The 18,689-nt window shown below is 38.3% G+C and overlaps 1 pseudogene and 3 gene segments (V, D, J or C); all 4 read right to left on the reverse strand.

The window, feature by feature from the left end:
- Positions 1 to 3,338: 3,338 nt before the first annotated feature.
- Positions 3,339 to 3,946, reverse strand: LOC116685644 (Ig heavy chain V region 3-like). The segment is given in 2 exon segments: positions 3,339 to 3,709; positions 3,843 to 3,946. Coding segments are annotated over 2 exon segments (417 nt in total).
- Positions 3,947 to 4,605: 659 nt separating this feature from the next.
- LOC116685647 (immunoglobulin heavy variable 3-74-like) lies at positions 4,606 to 5,127 on the reverse strand. The segment is given in 2 exon segments: positions 4,606 to 4,940; positions 5,029 to 5,127. Coding segments are annotated over 2 exon segments (369 nt in total).
- On the reverse strand, positions 4,996 to 17,169 carry LOC116685648 (immunoglobulin heavy variable 4-61-like; annotated as a pseudogene).
- On the reverse strand, positions 8,305 to 8,904 carry LOC116685646 (Ig heavy chain V region PJ14-like). The segment is given in 2 exon segments: positions 8,305 to 8,712; positions 8,809 to 8,904. Coding segments are annotated over 2 exon segments (447 nt in total).
- Positions 17,170 to 18,689: the final 1,520 nt, after the last annotated feature.

Below are 18,689 nucleotides of genomic sequence, written 5' to 3' on the forward strand. Positions count from 1 at the left end.
TTCACCTGCCCAGCAGAGAGTTAAAAGCAGCAGTCCTGTCCTATAGTCCATCATGTAAACTGTGTGTCCACTGTTCTCTGTCCCTCTCTGCTGTCAGATAAGTAGAGGTGGAAGATATCTGAGTTTTGCTTTGGCTCCTCCCTCAGGGAGTATACCACGAGATTAGGCTTGGCATTCAGTTTTTGCTTGGTTAAAATATAATGTAAACGATCCCAGTGATTGATTGGCAACATGTCCACGATGTACGCCGCCTCTCGCCCCAACAACAAACTGGGATGGTTCCAGCCGCCTATGACCTCTAAGTATAAGAGGGTATAGTTCATGGATGAATGAAAAGTGAATGGTTTTCAAGTCAAAACAATAAATGTTTGTCTGACATGTTTCAATTAAGCTGAATATGTCTTTATTAAGATACCAGAAAACAGAAATCATGTCAGTATATATCAGCAACTGACAGAGCGGGATTGAATGCTCTAAAGAGCTAATCTTTGTTTTTTATTGGGTAATGTTGACGAGGTAGAGCAGAATTGTACTTTTTGTTGTACAGGCACAATACAGGTAAACATTATTCAAGTCAATATGTGCACACTGGATTATTTAAACTTCATTATAAACAGTCATTATACAAAATATTGGGATCTTCTCTATTGGGTCAGATTGGATTGATTATGTTAAAGAGATGAGCCCAATAAACTGGTAACTATTTGTAGCAGTTTTACATTGTTAGTATTTTCCACTAATATGAAGACTTTGCTTTTCCTTCAAAAACATGAGAAGTGGTAGCATTGATTTAAAGTAGCAACAGCATTGAAATAATTGGATAATGAATGATTACATCAATGAGTAAATTGTCTTTGATTCTTAATAATCTATTTAATAGTATGCTCATAAAGTGTGCTGAATACACCCAAAGCTTCTGCAGCTTGTTTCACTTTAACAAATAAAACAAAATCTAAAGTTGTGTTTACTATGTAAATATTGCAGACAATGTGTATGTAATTTATTAATGTGTCTAAAATATACCCACATGTGCTGGTGATTAAAAAACCCAGATGTTATTATGACCACAACATTTACAGTACTGCATACGTGGAGGTTTTTGTGCAGCTGCTCCACTGTCTTCAGTCACTGTGTCTCTCGAGCACAGAAGTAAACGGCAGAATCTGCTGCTGTCAGGCTCTGGACCTCCAGGTACTGAGTGCTGCTGGGAACATCTTGAGTAAAAGTGAAGCGGCTCTGAAAGGAGCTGGCATAGCTGGCAATGTTACTATGTGGGTTTATTCTCCCATCCACTCCAGAGCTTCCCCCGGTCTCTGTCGTATCCAGTAATATAGTAGCTTGTCATGCTATAACCAGATATGATACATGACATCTTCACGTCTCTCCAGGTCTTTTACCTCAGAGGGAGACTGGTCCAGTTTGATCTCACTCAAACTCCTGTAAGGAAAGAAATGAGTATCATCCATCTCACTTAAAAAGCAAATTGCTTCACTTTGTAACTGCAAAAATGAGTTTCTCACCATTAATAGCACTACAAAAAAATAAACCCCAGACAAATCATATTTCCCATCAAACTCTCTCAATGAACTAATGTCTGATCAAAGTCTCTCCGATATGTATGAAACTGTCAGTTGTTCTGCCTCAAGTGAGTCTACGGTTGCTGTTGGTGTGTTATAAAGAAGGAGGAGTTTGCATAGACCTCCCTCTACAGGTTTAAAATTGAGCATCATAGATGTTCATTACCTGTTACCTGTGATTTGTGATTATTTTAAGAATTTTTTGATTATTTTAACATGTTAGAGAAGTAAGAGTCATCATTTTAATGTCTTGCTAATTATTAAAACTGTTTGCATGAGAGTAATATTATACTGAGAAACTCTAAATAAGATAACATGAAGCCACTGTGTCTCATGTAAAAGCACGGAGTGATACTGAGAAAAGAACATGCCACCCTGACTGAAGATGAGGAAGACGAAATGTACTTTTTATTAGACTAACTCCCACTTTGTATTACATACACGTTGTAATACATTCCACTTGTCTATTAAATAAGATGTTGTAGAAAGCTTGTACGTCAGTCATATTTTGTGCTTCACAGTAAGTGACAGAATTTGACTCTTCTTGCAAATTAACAAATTGAGAATGCAACCAGTAGTCTCTGTCCAATTCTTGATAATATAATTATCCTAACAGCAAAATTACGAAAATAAACATTGACTGCCTGGAAACAAGGTATTTTATTGTAAAACGTTTTGCATACAATGCATAAAAAATATATAAATTAGACATAAAGGGAGAACTTTACTGTGAGAGTATTTCGCTCACATTTGCCCCTAAAAATAAATGTGTGATCCAGAGATATAATTTACGTTTATTTATCATTTAAAATGTCCAACACTGGTCAAACATGTCAGACAAATAGATTTAGATTTACAAAAGAATCAACAGAGTAACAGAATAGTTGTCTTCACCTACATATCGGGGAGCTGCGATAAAACCTGTCTGAATAATAATAATAATAATAATCTTTATTTGTGGAGCACTTTTCAAAAACAAGTTACAAAGTGCTTTAACAAGTGTAAAAAACAATAAACAAGTGTAAAAAACAATAAGAGACAATAATACAAAAAGACAAAAGCATGATAACATTGAAAGACTAAATACAGCTAAACATAAAATTTGTAAAATACAATAAAATAAAAGGGATAAAGTAAAGTCAAAATAGATCGGTAAAGCCTCTCTATAAAAGTAGGTTTAAGAAGCGACTTAAAGAGTTCACTGACTCAGCTGACCTGATTTCCTCGGGCAGGCTGTTCCAGAGCCTCGGGGCCTGACAGCAAACGCTCTGTCCCCTTTAGTTTTCAGTCGGGACTCTGGAACAGATAGCAGACCTCTGCCAGAGGATCTCAAGGTGCGTGCTGGTGTATATGGGACTAAAAGGTCAGACACATAACAAGGCGGGAGGCCATGAAGAGTTTTAAAAGTGATCAATAGAATTTTAAAGTCAATTCTAAAACATACTGGGAGCCAGTGTAATGAAGCTGAAATAGGAGTAATGTGGTCGTATTTCTTTGTTCTCGTTAAAATGGATCCGTTTTATTGAGACAATCTTTCTGATATATATACTGTATACTAAAAACACTGTTCAAAAATCAAAAAGGAACATTGTTACTATTTTTTGTGGGAAAGCAAATGTCACATATACAACTGGAAGTCACAAACCATGACATCAGCTGCTTTCAGTACAGTCATAGATTTTCATGTGTTTTTTTAGCGACACGGTCATTTTGTCATTAGTTTCATCTGACATTTTATCTTCTACTGCCACCTGTAGGTTCTCAGGAAAAAATTAGAATGAGGTTTTTGTCAAGCCTCTCTGCTTCCTTTAACCACTGTGAGTCTCTGGCACAGTAATACACAGCAGAGTCCTCTGGCTTTAAGTTGGACAGTCTCAGATACACCATGCTGTTGCTGTCATCTCTACTGATTTCTGCACGGCCCTGCACACTGCTGGCATAAGTGTTTTTACTTGAAGCAGAGTAACCGTCCCCTATCCATTCCAATGCTTCTCCTGCAGGTTGTCTGATCCAGCTCATAACACAGCAGCTAAATGTGAAGCCAGATCCCCTGCAGGAGAGACTCAGAGTCTCCCCGGGCTTTTTCACTACTGAACTGGAAGGAATGGACTCCATACTCTGACCTGTACAACCTGAAGAAAGAAAAAAGGGAGAGAGGAAACACAGAAGATATTATAAATCCGGGGAGTTTTCTGGTGTCACTGACTGACCATCAGTCCATGTTGTCTGAGAAAAGATAAAACAGCAAGAAGCAGGAGAACTCACAGGGCAGAGAGAGAGCAACCAGCAGAAGAGTGAGTGTGTTCATCATCCTGAGGCTGGAGATGTGACATCTGATGCTCCACACAAAGTACAAGCAGTCAGCAGGACAGAAGTACACTGCACAGACTGAAGATTTGCATCAGGATACCATGGAGAGGGAGGGGCTCCTAAACCAGCACTCCGTTGTGGTTTGTACAATAATGAACATATTTGTAGAATGTATTATTCTTCCATTTTTTAAATTACAATTGCTTGTCCTTCTATGTTAAATACAATATCAAATCCAAAGACATGAGCACTTCTTTGTAATGTTTTATCATACAATACGACCAAAAAATAAAGGCTTATCTGTAAGGTTTATGTTAAATGATCTCACAAATTAATGATGTCATTGAATGTGTGAGTCACATGGTTGCTGGGTATTTTTGCAAGTCTGTTGGTGGTTTGCATCACTGTAGAGCTAATTTTTTTAGGAAAGAGCTTGTATATGTATATAGCATATATACCGTATACATAATTATGATATAGTAATTACATTTGTATATATTATTATTATATAACATATTGTAGTAATGTTCTAATTTCAATAAGGTTATCTTTTTACAAGTGTAGTCTCTGAGTCTTGATAAACTTCCCAACAGACTGGCATATACAGTTTTTATTGATTAAATATCTTTCATTATAAATTGTCAATCATTCAGTGGAACATGTGTTTTCACAGCCCTGACATGCTTCAGTGCTTCTCACACAGAGATCTGTGTTGTTCAGTTTTTGTACAGCTTAGTAGTGTTGTGTGTCACTGTGGCTCTCGTGCACAATAATAAACTGCAGAATCTTCTTGTTTCAGACTCTTAACCTCTAAGTGCACAAGATTTTGGGAAGTGTCTTTGGTGATAGAAAACTGGCCTTGGACATTTTGGGCAAATATTGTGCCAGTCCCTCTATCAATGCGTCCGATCCATTGCAGTCCTTTCCCTGGTTTCTGACGAATCCAGTGCAGCCAAGCTAGAGACAGTCCGTCCACCTTACAGGACAGAGTGACAGGTTGTCCAGCTCTGCTCACCACTGGCTCTGAGGAGGTGAGGGACTGGCTCTGAGCAGCTGAAAAAGACAGAGTTTAGATCACATGGACCCAAGAGACATCGAAAGCTCCTGTTCTCCTTCTTCGCTCAAAACCGACTTCACTCACCTGAAATGAGAGCCAAGAGGAGGACACTTTGTACAACTGTCATGGTGGGCTCTCGAGCTGTCATCTTGACTCAGTCTGCAACTGCAGAGGCTGTGATGGGGATTATATATTGTGTTGACAGAATGGGCGGGGATTATGCATCAGCATGTGAATTTATATTGTAGCAGTGGGAGATACTGTTTTCTGTCAGAAAAGGAGGAGCTCTGGACTCTGAGAGAGAGAGAGAGAGAGAGAGAGAGAGAGAGAGAGAGAGAGAGAGAGAGAGAGAGGTTTTCAAAACAGACTGAGATATAACGTTGAAGATGTTCATTTGTTTCTCTTATTTTCATAGTGTTCGGACAATTTTTCAATTGTGTGCATTTCTAAGATTTCGTGGTGTGTAGTTCAATGTATACAGTACAAGCTGTAATGTCAGTCTTAGATGTCTAAGACAAATTTAAAAGGTTATTGTTTACCTAAGTGAGGTGGATTACTGCTGAAAGGAATACATAGTTTTTCCTCCAAGAGTCAAAGAAGTCAAAGTCTGCCTTATTTCAGTATTACTACAGTCTCCATTCATCTTTCAACCCAAAAGCTTACAAAAACAAGAATAAACAGCAGCTCCTTCAGTCTTCTATCTGTTTATATTGAACTTGATTTGAAATGATGAAATGGAGGACTATACAACAAAACGTAATGTAAATACATGAAGAAGCAGTAACAGCTGATTCAGCACCTAAACATTTTATTTTTTTTGGGGTGAAGCAAGCTCTCAAAGGGTCTGAGTATAACATTGTAGTTTTGAATGGAGGTCAATTAAATCCATAGCAACTTGAGACTGACGCCGTTTAGAGTTTTTCTGAAATAAAATGTAACATTAAATGTCACTCCAACTTTAGATACCACATGGTTGAAATGTGTTTGTAGTATTTATTTTACTAATAGCTTTACAAGGATTGTTTTGCTGTCTTTTTGTAAAGAAGTGATAATTGATAGAACCCCCACTAAAATGATATGCTACATCTCAAAGGGCTATCTTTTAAATAAATTAAATAAATTTAAACAATATTTTGGTTTCTGGTTAGTTAATAATGTCTATCTTTTTCAGGGCACGTTTTCATGATTTCTTTAAAAACAAAAAAAGCCAAAAAAATGCAATTTTTCATCTATAAGAACCGGATCTGCAGGATTTTTTTCACCTGCTCAACCAAATTCAGTCACTGTGGCTCTCGAACACAATAACAAAACATCAGAATCTTTAATCTTCAGACTGTTCACCTGCAGATACAGGTCCTCTCTGTTCTACTCTGATGCTGTCACTATCATAGTCGATAGTTGCTACGCATTCCAGTCCTTTTCCAGGAGCCTGTCTGATCCAGGCCATCCAAGAGCTACCAAAGTTAAAGCCAGAGGCTATACAAGTCAATCTGTGGGATTCTCCAGGTCTTTTAACCACTTGTTCAGATTTTATTAGAGTCTGACCATCAACAACAGAAAATGTGAAATACGTCAGTTACAGAAATTAAAACTGTGTCAAATAAATGTCAGTGAAAATCTTCACCAGCAGAGAGTTAAAAGCAGCAGTCCTGTCCTATAGTCCATCATGTTAAACTGTGTGTCCACTGTTCTCTGTCCTCCTCTCTGCTGTCAGATAAGTAGAGGGGGAAGATATCTGAGCTTTGCATCAACTCCTCCTCACAAGGAGGAAAAATCTGGACTGGAAATATTTAATGAAACTGGGAGGTTAATGTGCAAGAGTCACACGTCTTCTTATAATACACAAACATTTTTTTGACCAGGTTTATTCAGATTTGTTGAATTATGTTAATCTTGGTGTCAAGGTTCTGTTTCTCATTGGTTTTCTGTGAGCAGAATGGGAAGCACATGAGAAAATTTACAATAATATAAATATTCGGTTTCACACTGATCACCAACATCTAGTATAATTTAAGACACCATACTGTTTTACCATTCATGGTTTGGTATTTATGATTAAAACTTTGGCAAATTTGATACAAGTTTGACAATTGTAACAACTATGTATATCACTGTAAAGGATGTAACATCATTATAAAAATAAATATGTTAACGTGAGTTTAAATTATATAGAAATTGTATATGGATACATCAAAGTGCTTTTCATGCGGTGGGAAAACTCAGCTGTTATTACAGTGAGATCACATTGCTGTTTGTCTGTAGAGGTTTTTGTGCAGCTGCTCCACTGTCTTCTGTCACTGTGTCTCTCGCGCACAGAAGTAAACGGCAGAATCTGCTGCTGTCAGGCTCTGGACCTCCAGGTACTGAGTGCTGCTGGGAACATCTTCAGTCATGATGAAACGGCTTTGAAAGGAGCTGCCATAGCTAGCAGAGTTTGAACCTGTATCCATCCACCCAATCCACTCCAGAGCTTCCCCTGGTCTCTGTCGTATCCAGTCAATGTCGTAGTCTGTCATGTCAAATCCAGCTATGATACATGACATCTTCACTGTCTCTCCAGGTCTTTTCACCTCAGAGGGAGACTGGTCCAGTTTGATCTCACTCCAAACTCCTGTAAGGAAAGAAATTGTGATAATCATCCAACAAACTTCTAAATCACAGGTTGGACATATACTAAAGAAGTAAATCAGAATTATGATATTCTGTATACCATGAATGGTAACTACAATTAATAAACTCCAGATAATGGTATGTTCCATTCTGGAAGAAGTCGTTCAGAGCTCTGATCTGACTGTTTCAGAAATATATTAAACGTCCCAGTTTTCTGGCACAAGATGTGTTTTTATAAGAGAGGAAGTATTTGCATAGACCTCCCTCTGCAGGTTTAAAATGGGAACATGTCACTCAGATACATTTCCATAAGTAGAGTATCTCTACAACAGCAGAGGAAACTGTGAAATATGAAACTGATTTCTGGAAAATAATCAGAAATGAACTACAATGTTTTTTTTCAACTAGACCAAATACCAGAAGAGACATTTACATCCTATTTGTAAAGCTGCAGTTGAGATTATTTTTTGATTGGTTTTTCTGCCTTAATGGAGAACCTACTAACAGTAAGTGAGAAAGGGGAGTGAGAGGGGGAAGACAGGCAGGGATGCTCACATGCTCACGATGAAGCCGTTTAGAGCTTTTTCATCAAGACCAATACCAAAAGGAAATTTACATCCTATTTGTGAAGCTATATACCTGCTGTTAAAAAAAAATATTTATTAGATTTATTTTCTATCCCATTGTATTGGACAGGAAAAAATAACTCCACAACCATTAATGTTTATTAACGCTGCAAAAAATGCTGTCTTTATTAATGTTCACACTTAGAACATGTGTGTGTGGTTGAGTCTTGCTGGTTGCTGGGTATTTGTGCAGGTCTGTTGGTGGTTTCTATCACTGTGTCGCTTAGACGTACACAGTAATACACAGCTGTGTCCTCAGGCTGCACATTCTGTCCTTTTAGAGTCACTGTTAGAGCAGAAGTGTCTCTGCTGTAGCTGAACTTGTTCTTCAGAGCATTATTTTGACTAAGCCCACTTGTTCCCCACTGATGGGAAATCCAGTCGATTGGTTTTCCTTCACTCTGTCTGATCCAACCTGTTGCATAGCTGTTATCAGTCAGAGAATAACCAGAGACCTGACAGCTGATGGTCAGAGACTGTCCAGGCTGCACAACCATTGAGTCTGTCTGGATGAGATCAATACTGTTCACACCTGTGGAAACACAAATCAACATTATCTCCATCACTCATCTGACTATTCAGTGTTTCTAATGTGTGTATGAGTGTGAATCCACTGAAAGCTCCTCACAGGATCCAGCAGCCAGCAGCAGTATCAGAGCTACAGAGAACATGTTGATGTTGAAGCTGAACTGATGTGAGCTCTTCTGTCTCTCACTGACACACACACACTTCACTTTTTATAGGGCAACAAACAAGGAGGCTGATTTACATTCTGATGACAGTAAATCAGCTGACTAAGTATATTTAAATTAATTAAAAGGAAGGTGAAATGTTCAGGTGTTGTTTTTCATCTCACACAAAGAGCAGTTGGAACACGTTTGATTGTTCATACAAGTAAATCATGATATCTTGGAAGAGAAACTGACTTTTTTAGGATTCATTTATACGGTAGTTAAATTACTGAATTTATTCCTTCACTTGAAAGGTTATGTATACATTCAATGATGTATTGCCGATTGCAACATCAGAGTGGTTAAATTGATTAATTGTACTGTTAACTTTAATTTTTGTAAGAACCATTTGTGTTGTCTATATCTCTCCTTGCTGTAACAGTGAGCTGGTGTTGAAACCATCAGTGGTCTGAGGGCTCCTCCTCTGGTGGCTTCATGTTACAAGTGTTCAGGCTCTGAGGGGTTTTTGTTCAGGTCTACTGATGGTTTGTGTAACTGTGGCTCTCTGGCGCAGTAATACACAGCAGTGTCTTCAGGCTGCACATTCTGTCCATTTAGAGTCACTGTGTTGCTGGACGTCTCTAAGCTGATACTGAACTTGTTCTTCAGTGAATCTTGTAGTATGTGGTGTATCCAACAAGTCCACTTCCAATCCACTCCAGTCCTTTCCCAGCAGGCTGTCTGATCCAAGCTGTGCGATAGCTGCCAACAGAATAAGAGACCTGACAGGTGATTGTCAGACGCTGACTTGGCTGCACAGTCACAGAGGCTGGCTGTGTCAACTGTTCACACTTCACACCTGTGGAGGAAAACATGTTAGGTATTGAACCAGTGTAATAACAGTCAGTGTGCTGTGATCATACTGTCAGTGTCTCTGCCTCAGTGAGACTCACAGGATCCAGCAGCCAGCAGCAGTATCAGAGCTACAGAGAACATAGTGCTGGTTGAAGGTGATCTGATGGGAGCTTCTCTTCTTCTGCTGCAACTGACAGCATGATATCAAGTCTTTATAGCAGACCATGAGACGTTCACTTTGCATAGAGTAGGACACTGACAGGGTATATAAGAAGGATGGACAATCCTTTCACAAGTAATAGCTTGGAATTGTCTTATGAAATTTGTTTTTGACACATATAAGAAAATGTATGTCAAACAAATAGATTCATATTTACACAGGATAAACAGATTAACAGAATAGTTAGTCTTCAACTACATATGGGGGAGCTGCAATAAAACCTGTCTGAATGGAGCAGTTTTATTGAAACTCTTTCTCTAAATGTGTTGATGATGTTGATCTAAAGCTTATTATGTGAATGAGAAAAGAAGAAAGCAAAGGTTTGACTTGTTTTGACATGTTTAGTTTTTGTACAGCATTGCTCCTTCCTGTGTCACTGTGGCTCTCGAGCACAATAATAAACAGCAGAATCTTCAGTCTTCAGACTGTCCATCTGCAGATACACCTGCTGTCTGCTGTTTTCTCTGGAGATGGTAAACCGGCCTTTGACTGACTGAGAGTAGTAGATGCTGCCACTGCCACTGCTGATGTAAGCAATCCATTCCAGTCCTTTTCCAGCAGCCTGTCTGATCCAAGCAGTAGCATAATCCCCACCAAACCCAGAATATGTGCAGGTCAGTCTGTGGGATTCTTCAGGTCTTTTAACCACTGATTCAGACTCAGTCAGTGTTTGACCCTCAGTACCTACAGACATTTAAACAGCTCATTAGTTACTGTAATGCAGCCATGTTGTCTTTGTACCAGGACGTTTGTCAGAAAAAAACATCTATTGTTCTTACCTGCCCAGTTAAATGACAGGATGAGAAAAACAACCAAATAATCAGGTCTGATCATTATTAAAACCAGTTGTCTCTGTCCAGTCTACTGTGTGTATTGTCAGTGATTTAGTGTCTGTCCTTCACACTGCAACACATATGTAGAGATGGAAGAGGTCAGAGATTTGCATTGACTCCTCCTTCTATTAGAGAATTGCAACACATCTCTGGAAAATATGATTTACATCATTTGCATTGATTGCATGATATATCCAGAATGTGGATGGCCATCCATATTCTGGATAATCATGCATAAAAACTAAACATGAAATCAGTTGTTATATATTGTGTTGACAGAATTAACCTTGTAGCAGTGGGAGATACAGGAAAAGAGGGAAGGAGGAGTCCTGGACTCTGAGAGAGAATGAGAGAGAGAAGGAAGAGAGAGGAGAGAGTTTCTTTGAAACAGACTGAGATACATTAAAGGGTTTTTCATTGTTTCTCTATTTTCAGTGTGTTTGTGCTTTTTTAAGAGGTTAAGATTGTGTAGCATGTAGTTCAATTATGCAGTTCAAGCTGTAACGTCAGTAAGATGTTAATTAAGAGGTTATTGTTCAGCTAAGTATGATGTGGATTACGCTAATAGAGAAAACAATGTGACAAAGGAATACATATTTTTCCTCCAAGAGTCAAAGAATTAAAGGTTTGCCTTATTTCAGTATTACTGCAGTGTCCATTCATCTATCACCAACGGCTTACAGACAAATTATAAAAAGCAACTCCTTCTCCAGCTGTATATTGAAATTCAGTTGATATGATGAAATGGAGGACTATACAACAAAATTAATACATGAAGAATCAGTCCTGCTGATTCAGCACCTAAATGTTTTATTTTAGTTGGGGGAAGCAACCTCTCAAAGGGTCTGAGTACAAAATTGTAGTTTCAGTCAAAATCAATGAGATAAGCAGAACTAAGTTTTTCCATATAGAGGACAGAGAAACTTGACTTATGCCTTCTGGGTTTTTCTGAAAGAAATTGTAAATGATTTGTCACTCCCACTTTAGATACCACATGGCTGAAATGTGTATGTAGTATTTATTTTTTCATACTTGGACATGACTGTTTTGTAAGGAATTGATAATTGATAGGACCCCCTTAAAACAATATGCTCCCATCTCAAGGGGCTATCCTTCAAACAAATTCAATACATTAAATTAAGTAAGATATTTTTGTTGATGGTTAGTATTTTTCATTTTTTCATGGCACATTTAATGATTTTAATAAAAGAAAAGAGCTAAATAATTTATTTATTTCTAAGAACCGGACCTGCAGGATTTGTACAGCTGCTCAACCAACCTCAGTCACTGTGGGTGTCGAGCACAATAATAAAACAGCAGAATCTTCAGTCTTCAGACTGTTCATCTGCAGATACAGCTGCTCTCGCTGTTGTCTCTGGAGATGGTAAACCGGCCTTGAACTGACTGAGAGTAGAATATTCTGTCACTATCATATTCGATAGTTGCTACCCATTCCAGTCCTTTCCAGGAGCCTGTCTGATCCAGGCCATCCAAGAGCTATCAAAGTCCCCCCAGAGGCTGTACAGGTCAATCTGTGGGATTCTCCAGGTCTTTTAACCGCTGGTTCAGATTCTGTCAGAGTCTGACCATCAACACCTGTCAAGACCAAAAGAAAATGTGAAATATGTCAGTTATAGAAATAAAAGCTGAATTCAAATTAAGATCAGGAAATCTTCACCTGCCCAGCAGAAAATTAAAAGCAGCAGCCTGTCCTATGGTCCATCATGTAGAACTGTGTGGTCCACTGTTCTCGTCTTTCACTCTGCAACACATATGTAGAGATGAAAGAGGTCAGAGATTTGCATTGACTCTCCTCAGTCAGAAAAAAAAACATATCTGGGGGTAAAGAAATCATAATTTTACATTATGATTATGATTTTTGTTTCAAATGATAATGATGATTTAAGTTTTTCAACTGTCGCATTTTGCTCATACCAAATTAATGTATTTGTATATTTTGTCCGTTAGTATTTGATGGGCCATCCATTCACTTATATATTTAATGCAACACATGCAGCTTAATAGCAAAAATAGAAACAATATTACCATTATTGTAAAAGCATGTTTAATTTACTGTAATGTAAACAGGAAGTCACAAACCACAACAGCAGCTGTTGCTTTTTATAATGTACATGTACTGTATTTGTGTGTGTGTTTGGTCTAGAGACACTGTGACATTCTCCTTAGTGTCATCTGACATCTTATATTCTACTGCCCCCTGTAGTTATTCTTGAAAATAAATTGCATGAGGTTTTTGTCGAGCCTCTCTGCTTCCTTTAACCACTGTGTGTTTTGCACAGTAATACACAGCAGAGTCCTCTGTCTTTAAGTTGGACAGTCTCAGATACACCATGCTTTTGCTGTCATCTCTACTGATTTCTACACGGCCCTGCACACTGCTGGCATAAGTGTTAATACTTGAATCAGAGAAGCCTCTCCCTATCCATTCCAGTGCTTCTCCTGCAGGTTGTCTGATCCAGTGCATGGTGCAGCAGCTAAATGTGAAGCCAGATCCCCTGCAGGAGAGACTCAGAGTCTCCCCGGGCTTTTTCACAATTGAACTGGAAGAAATGGACTCCATACTCTGACCTGTACAACCTGAAGAAATAAAAGAGAGAGAGGAACCACAGACAAAAGTGAGACAATCATCTGAGAAGTTTTCTGGTGTTACTGACTGACCATCAGTCCATGTTGTCTGAGAAAAGATAAAACAGCAACAAGCAGGAGAACTCACAGGGCAGAGAGAGAGCAACCAGCAGAAGAGTGAGTGTGTTCATCATCCTGAGGCTGGAGATGTGACATCTGATGCTCCACACAAAGTACAAGCAGTCAGCAGGACAGAAGTACACTGCACAGACTGAAGATTTGCATCAGGATACCATGGGGAGGGAGGGGCTCCTAAACAGCCACTCTGTAATGGTTGTATAACTTATTATTTGTTTTTATTATGGTTGCTTGTATTCTTTGTTAGATCCAATATCACACTCAGAGACAAGTGCACTTTTTGTTTTGTATTGATCAGTTACACTTATAAATATGGGACATGAATTGTCCTGATACATGCATGACTTCACTGCATAAAAAGCATGAATTAATTAATGTAGTTCTTCAGTAATGTACAAGGATTAATAGTATATTATGCATGACTTAATGCAGAAACAATACATTATTTAATGCATTAATTTGCATCATCAAGATTTCTGATTTATTAATGTTGTTCATGTCTTCTTTAAAGAAGTGACCAGTCACAGCAGTGTACATATATTCAGAAAACCTGTAGTGTTGTAATCATGGTTAAATAAAAATGCATCATCCATTACTTCATCATGTTTGTAGCCCTTCAAATAAAATGCTGACATGGTCCATCTTTAACATTGACAAATAAGATATGATTAATGGTGGCATGAAATTTAATGTATTAAGAATTTAAAGAGTGGGTTGGCAAAAAATAATGAGGTCACTACATTTACACAAATTACAGCAGATGCATTGTTATGGTTGCTGGATTCACAACATAAGGCACTTAAAAAGTAATGCCTGAGAACAATGCTCTTCAAGTAGGATATTTCTGAATTTTACTTTTAACTAACTCATTACTTGACGATGTTTTTTATTTGATGAGTCACAAGATTCCAGTCCCATTATTATAAAGTGTTACCATCATTTAACCATAATAAAGACTGTTTGTATGGTAAATGTTAAGTTGAACTGAAGAATTAATGACTACATTACATTTGACACTCATCATAGAAATCTCATGTAAATTCATGTTTGAGTCTTGCTGGTTGCTGGGTATTTGTGCAGGTCTCTTGGTGGTTTGCATCACTGTGCACACGCACACAGTAATACACAGCTGTGTCCTCAGGCTGTAGATTCTGTCTGTTAATGTCACCGAGCTAGTAGATGTGTGTGTGTGGTAAAGGAACTTGTTCTTCAGATCATTATTTTGGTAAAAGTTTCCTCCACCCCACCGATGGCAAATCCAGTCCATTGGTTTTCCTTCACTCTGTCTGATCCAACCTGTTGCATAGCTGTTATCAGTCAGAGAATAACCAGAGACCTGACAGCTGATGATCAGAGACTGTCCAGGCTGCACAACCATTGAGTCTGTCTGGATGAGATCAATACTGTCACACCTGTGGAAACACAAATCAACATTATCTCCATCATCCATCTGACTATTCAGTGTTTCTATGTGTGTATGAGTGTGAATCCACTGAAAGCTCCTCACAGGATCCAGCAGCCAGCAGCAGTATCAGATGCTGCAGAGAACATGTTGATGTTGAAGGTGATCTGATGGGAGCTTCTCTTCTTCTGCTGCAACTGACAGCCTGATATCAAGTCTTTATAGTACACTGTGAGGAAGTTCACTTTGCATAGAGAAGGACACTGAAAGGCTATAAAAGAAGGATGGACTGTTATATGTAGTTAATACTATTGTAACCATATCATTTATTACAGGAAAGGAAATATAATACAGACACATATTAGAAATACATTTTTTGTGATCAATTTTTTTTATTCATTTTGAAAATTTAAACAGCAACATACAGTTACAAACAATACACTGACACAAAAACGCGTCCCAGGGCCGGATAGAAAGAAATTAAAAATAAAATAGAACATATAGAGGAAAGACGGGAGGGAGGCAGACAAAAACAACACACGCAGAAACAGACACACACTAACACACACACAAACAGACATATACACAGACAGATACAAGACAAGGAACCAAACACGGCTACAGTCCGGACTTCACAGCCTCAATAATGTCCACCCAAGTGTCTAGAGTTTTTCCCTTCCTTCCACATAAATTATGCTTATCAAATAATTGATTTGTTCAGTGCAGTAAGTAATGGTTATGTGAAAATATGTGTCGACATATGATATTGTAGCAGGTTGATTGGTTGCTGTGTCTTCAATTGCACTCATTCTCTGGACCAATCATGAAGTAACTGCATGATATATAGAACGGTGGTTTGCCCTCTTGACCCTCTTTACTCTTTGGTCAGAGCCAGAGTTCCGCTCTGTGTCCCCTCGCGTCCTTCGACAGATTTTTTTTTTTTGTGTTAATTTCTATTTCTATTTGTTTAAGTTTTGACGACTTTCATTTCCGTTGAACATTTATGGTTAATTGTTAGGTCTTTTCTTTGGTTCTAGGCAGCTATCTTTTGCTGCCTAAAATTTGCCTTAAATTTAAGTTTTTCATTTTTTTTTGCTGTTTTGATTAATTCCCCCCCCCCCACCAATAATCAAGTGCTTTGTTTCCCACAGTTGAGTGCTGACGATGGTGGTGTTGATGTCCCTGGTGGTGGTGTCGCCTTCCTGTGTGCTGTTTCCCCCTTTTGGTTTGTGTTGTGTTTTCACCACTGTGTGTGTGCGCGTGTGTTTTCACGTGTGATTGGGGTAATCCTTCCCTGAGCTCCCACACCCCTTGTCCCAGTCCCTCCACTGGTAAGGCCTCAGCACTCATCTCCCAGAACTTGATATTTTAATAGTATTTTATACTTGAGGATTTTAATAATTGTAGTTATAAAAAATTGTTTTTAATGGAACCATGTCTCTGGCTTCATGCATAAGTCAAACCTGTGTGCTATTTTGGCGGAGCTAGTCAATCCTATTCTCGGGGTGAAATTCCCCAGGTGGCGTTGCCGGTGACTTCCTCGGGTCTGGTCGTTGAGTGGGCCAACACAGGCGCTACACACCAAAAAAGTCCCACTTGCCAGAATATGTTAAGATAACATGTTGCTTTACAGAATCTAGTGTGAGCATGTAAAGGCCCAACAAAGGATACTTGGGGAAACTGTCTTTTTGATCACTCAAATGTGTAATTACTGAATGACAAAGTGCTACCCAGTTTTGCAGTCTGCATTACAGTGATTATCATTTCAAACAATATCTTAAAAAAATGCTCTCTTCTCAACAAACCTTATAACACAAAGGCAAAGACATTAATAGTCTCAATAAACTCGGTGAGTTTATTCATAACATTGGTTGGTAAAAATGAAAACAGTCTAAAACCACAAAATCATGTGCCTCTTTTTTAATCTTAACTCATATTTCAGGTCTTCTGTTGGTCTGTGTAAAAATGTTCTTCATGGTTTTTGTATAGCTTCTCTAGTAACTTTAACCAGTGTGTATCTGGCACAGTAATACACAGCTGTGTCTCCAGGCTGAGTCACTGTCTTGCTGGAAGTCTCTAAGTCAATACTGAACTTGTTCTTTAGTGAATCTTTTTAGTGTGAAGCTCCAGTATATTTCATCCCAATCCACTCCAGTCCTTTCCCTGCAGGCTGTCAAATCCAAGCTGTGGAGTAGCTACATCCAGCTGCCAACAGCAGCAGCAGAGCTACAGAGAACATGGTTTATGTTGAAACTGACCTGCTGTGAACTCCACTGACAGCCTGATGTGATGGTTTCATAGCTGAGAAAACAGGAAGGTCACTGAGTTTGCATAAAATCAAATATAAAGCATCAATGTTGGTGTTACTGGAGTCAATAGAAGAGTTTGTTCAGTGTTATATCCGCCGAGTGAAAATATGCATTTCATTTTGATTTTCATATCTAGATATGGATAACTTATGGCATTAAACTGTCAATATTTTCCAGAGTTATTTGTGTTAATACACAATAATTCCTTATATATTTTTACTATCTTCCAACAATCTTGTTTATATCTATCTCCATACACAACAAGTAAATTCACTCTAAGCAACAATGTTAAATGCTGCCATCTCCAACTTCAGCTGTTTTCTCTTAAAAACAATTTAATGAAATTACAGTATGTGATAGAAAGACTGACATATTCTTATATACATGTTGATTTAATTACAGAGCAATATGAATTAATTCAGAGTATGAGTGTCACTCAAGATCACTGAGAACAGCAGATCTGAGTTTTTCCTTTTGGTAACAGAAGAGAGGAATCTAGAAACTGACTTTGAACTGACTGAGAGTAATATTTGCTACTACCACCAGCATCAGCAGCAACCCACTCCAGTCCTTTCCAGGAGCCTGTCTGATCCAGACCATCCAGTGGCTACTGAATGACAATCCAGATGTTGTACAGGTCAATCTGTGGGATTCTCCAGGTCTTTTACTGCTGGTTCAGATTCTGTCAGAGTCTGACATCAACACCTGGCAAAGAAAGAAATTAATCAGTTGCTTTAATTTTGGTCATGTTTTAAAGACAACTTCAAATTAAGATTAGTAAAAGTCTTCACCTGCCCAGCAGAGAGTTAAAAGCAGCAGTCCTGTCCTATAGTCCATCATGTTAAACTGTGTGTCCACTGTTCTCTGTCCTCCTCTCTGCAGTCAGATGAGTAGAGGTGGAAGATATCTGAGTTTTGCATCGACTCCTCCTCACAGGGAGGAAACATCTGGACTGGAAACAAATCTTTGATTAAACTAGAATCCATTTTTATTGACTAGGAAAGGTCCATATTAGTTTGTATATTTTAAACGCTATTTTCAATATCATGTGTGGTATTATCAACAATACTACAACAGTAATTTAAGCATGATTATGTCATCTGATTGATTGATTGAAGCAGTGGTGCCCAGCACATATGGATGTGTCATTGTGATGGTTTATGGTCATTTCATGGCAAAGGATTGTAACAGATGTTCATTCAGAGGAGAACATCAATGTCTGGAGCATTAGGGGCTGAAAACAAATAAATAAAAACAATCACTGCTTTTCTTCCCTTTTGTTCCTGTATGTGGACAACACTGGGATAAGTGTTAAAGCCAGGCCTTGTCTGCCCTCTAGAGTTTTAATACAGGAATGGTAGCTACTTTTAAACGAAGAATGTATCTGTTTTACTGTTTACTATGCTTCATGTGTTTTTTCTCTTGTCTTTTTTGAATGTTGTGTTAGTTTATTCTTGGTTGATGTAAAGCACTTTGGACACTGTGGTTGCTGTAA

Source organism: Etheostoma spectabile, unplaced genomic scaffold (assembly GCF_008692095.1).
Source record: "Etheostoma spectabile isolate EspeVRDwgs_2016 unplaced genomic scaffold, UIUC_Espe_1.0 scaffold00570110, whole genome shotgun sequence".
Taxonomy (NCBI): domain Eukaryota; kingdom Metazoa; phylum Chordata; class Actinopteri; order Perciformes; family Percidae; genus Etheostoma; species Etheostoma spectabile.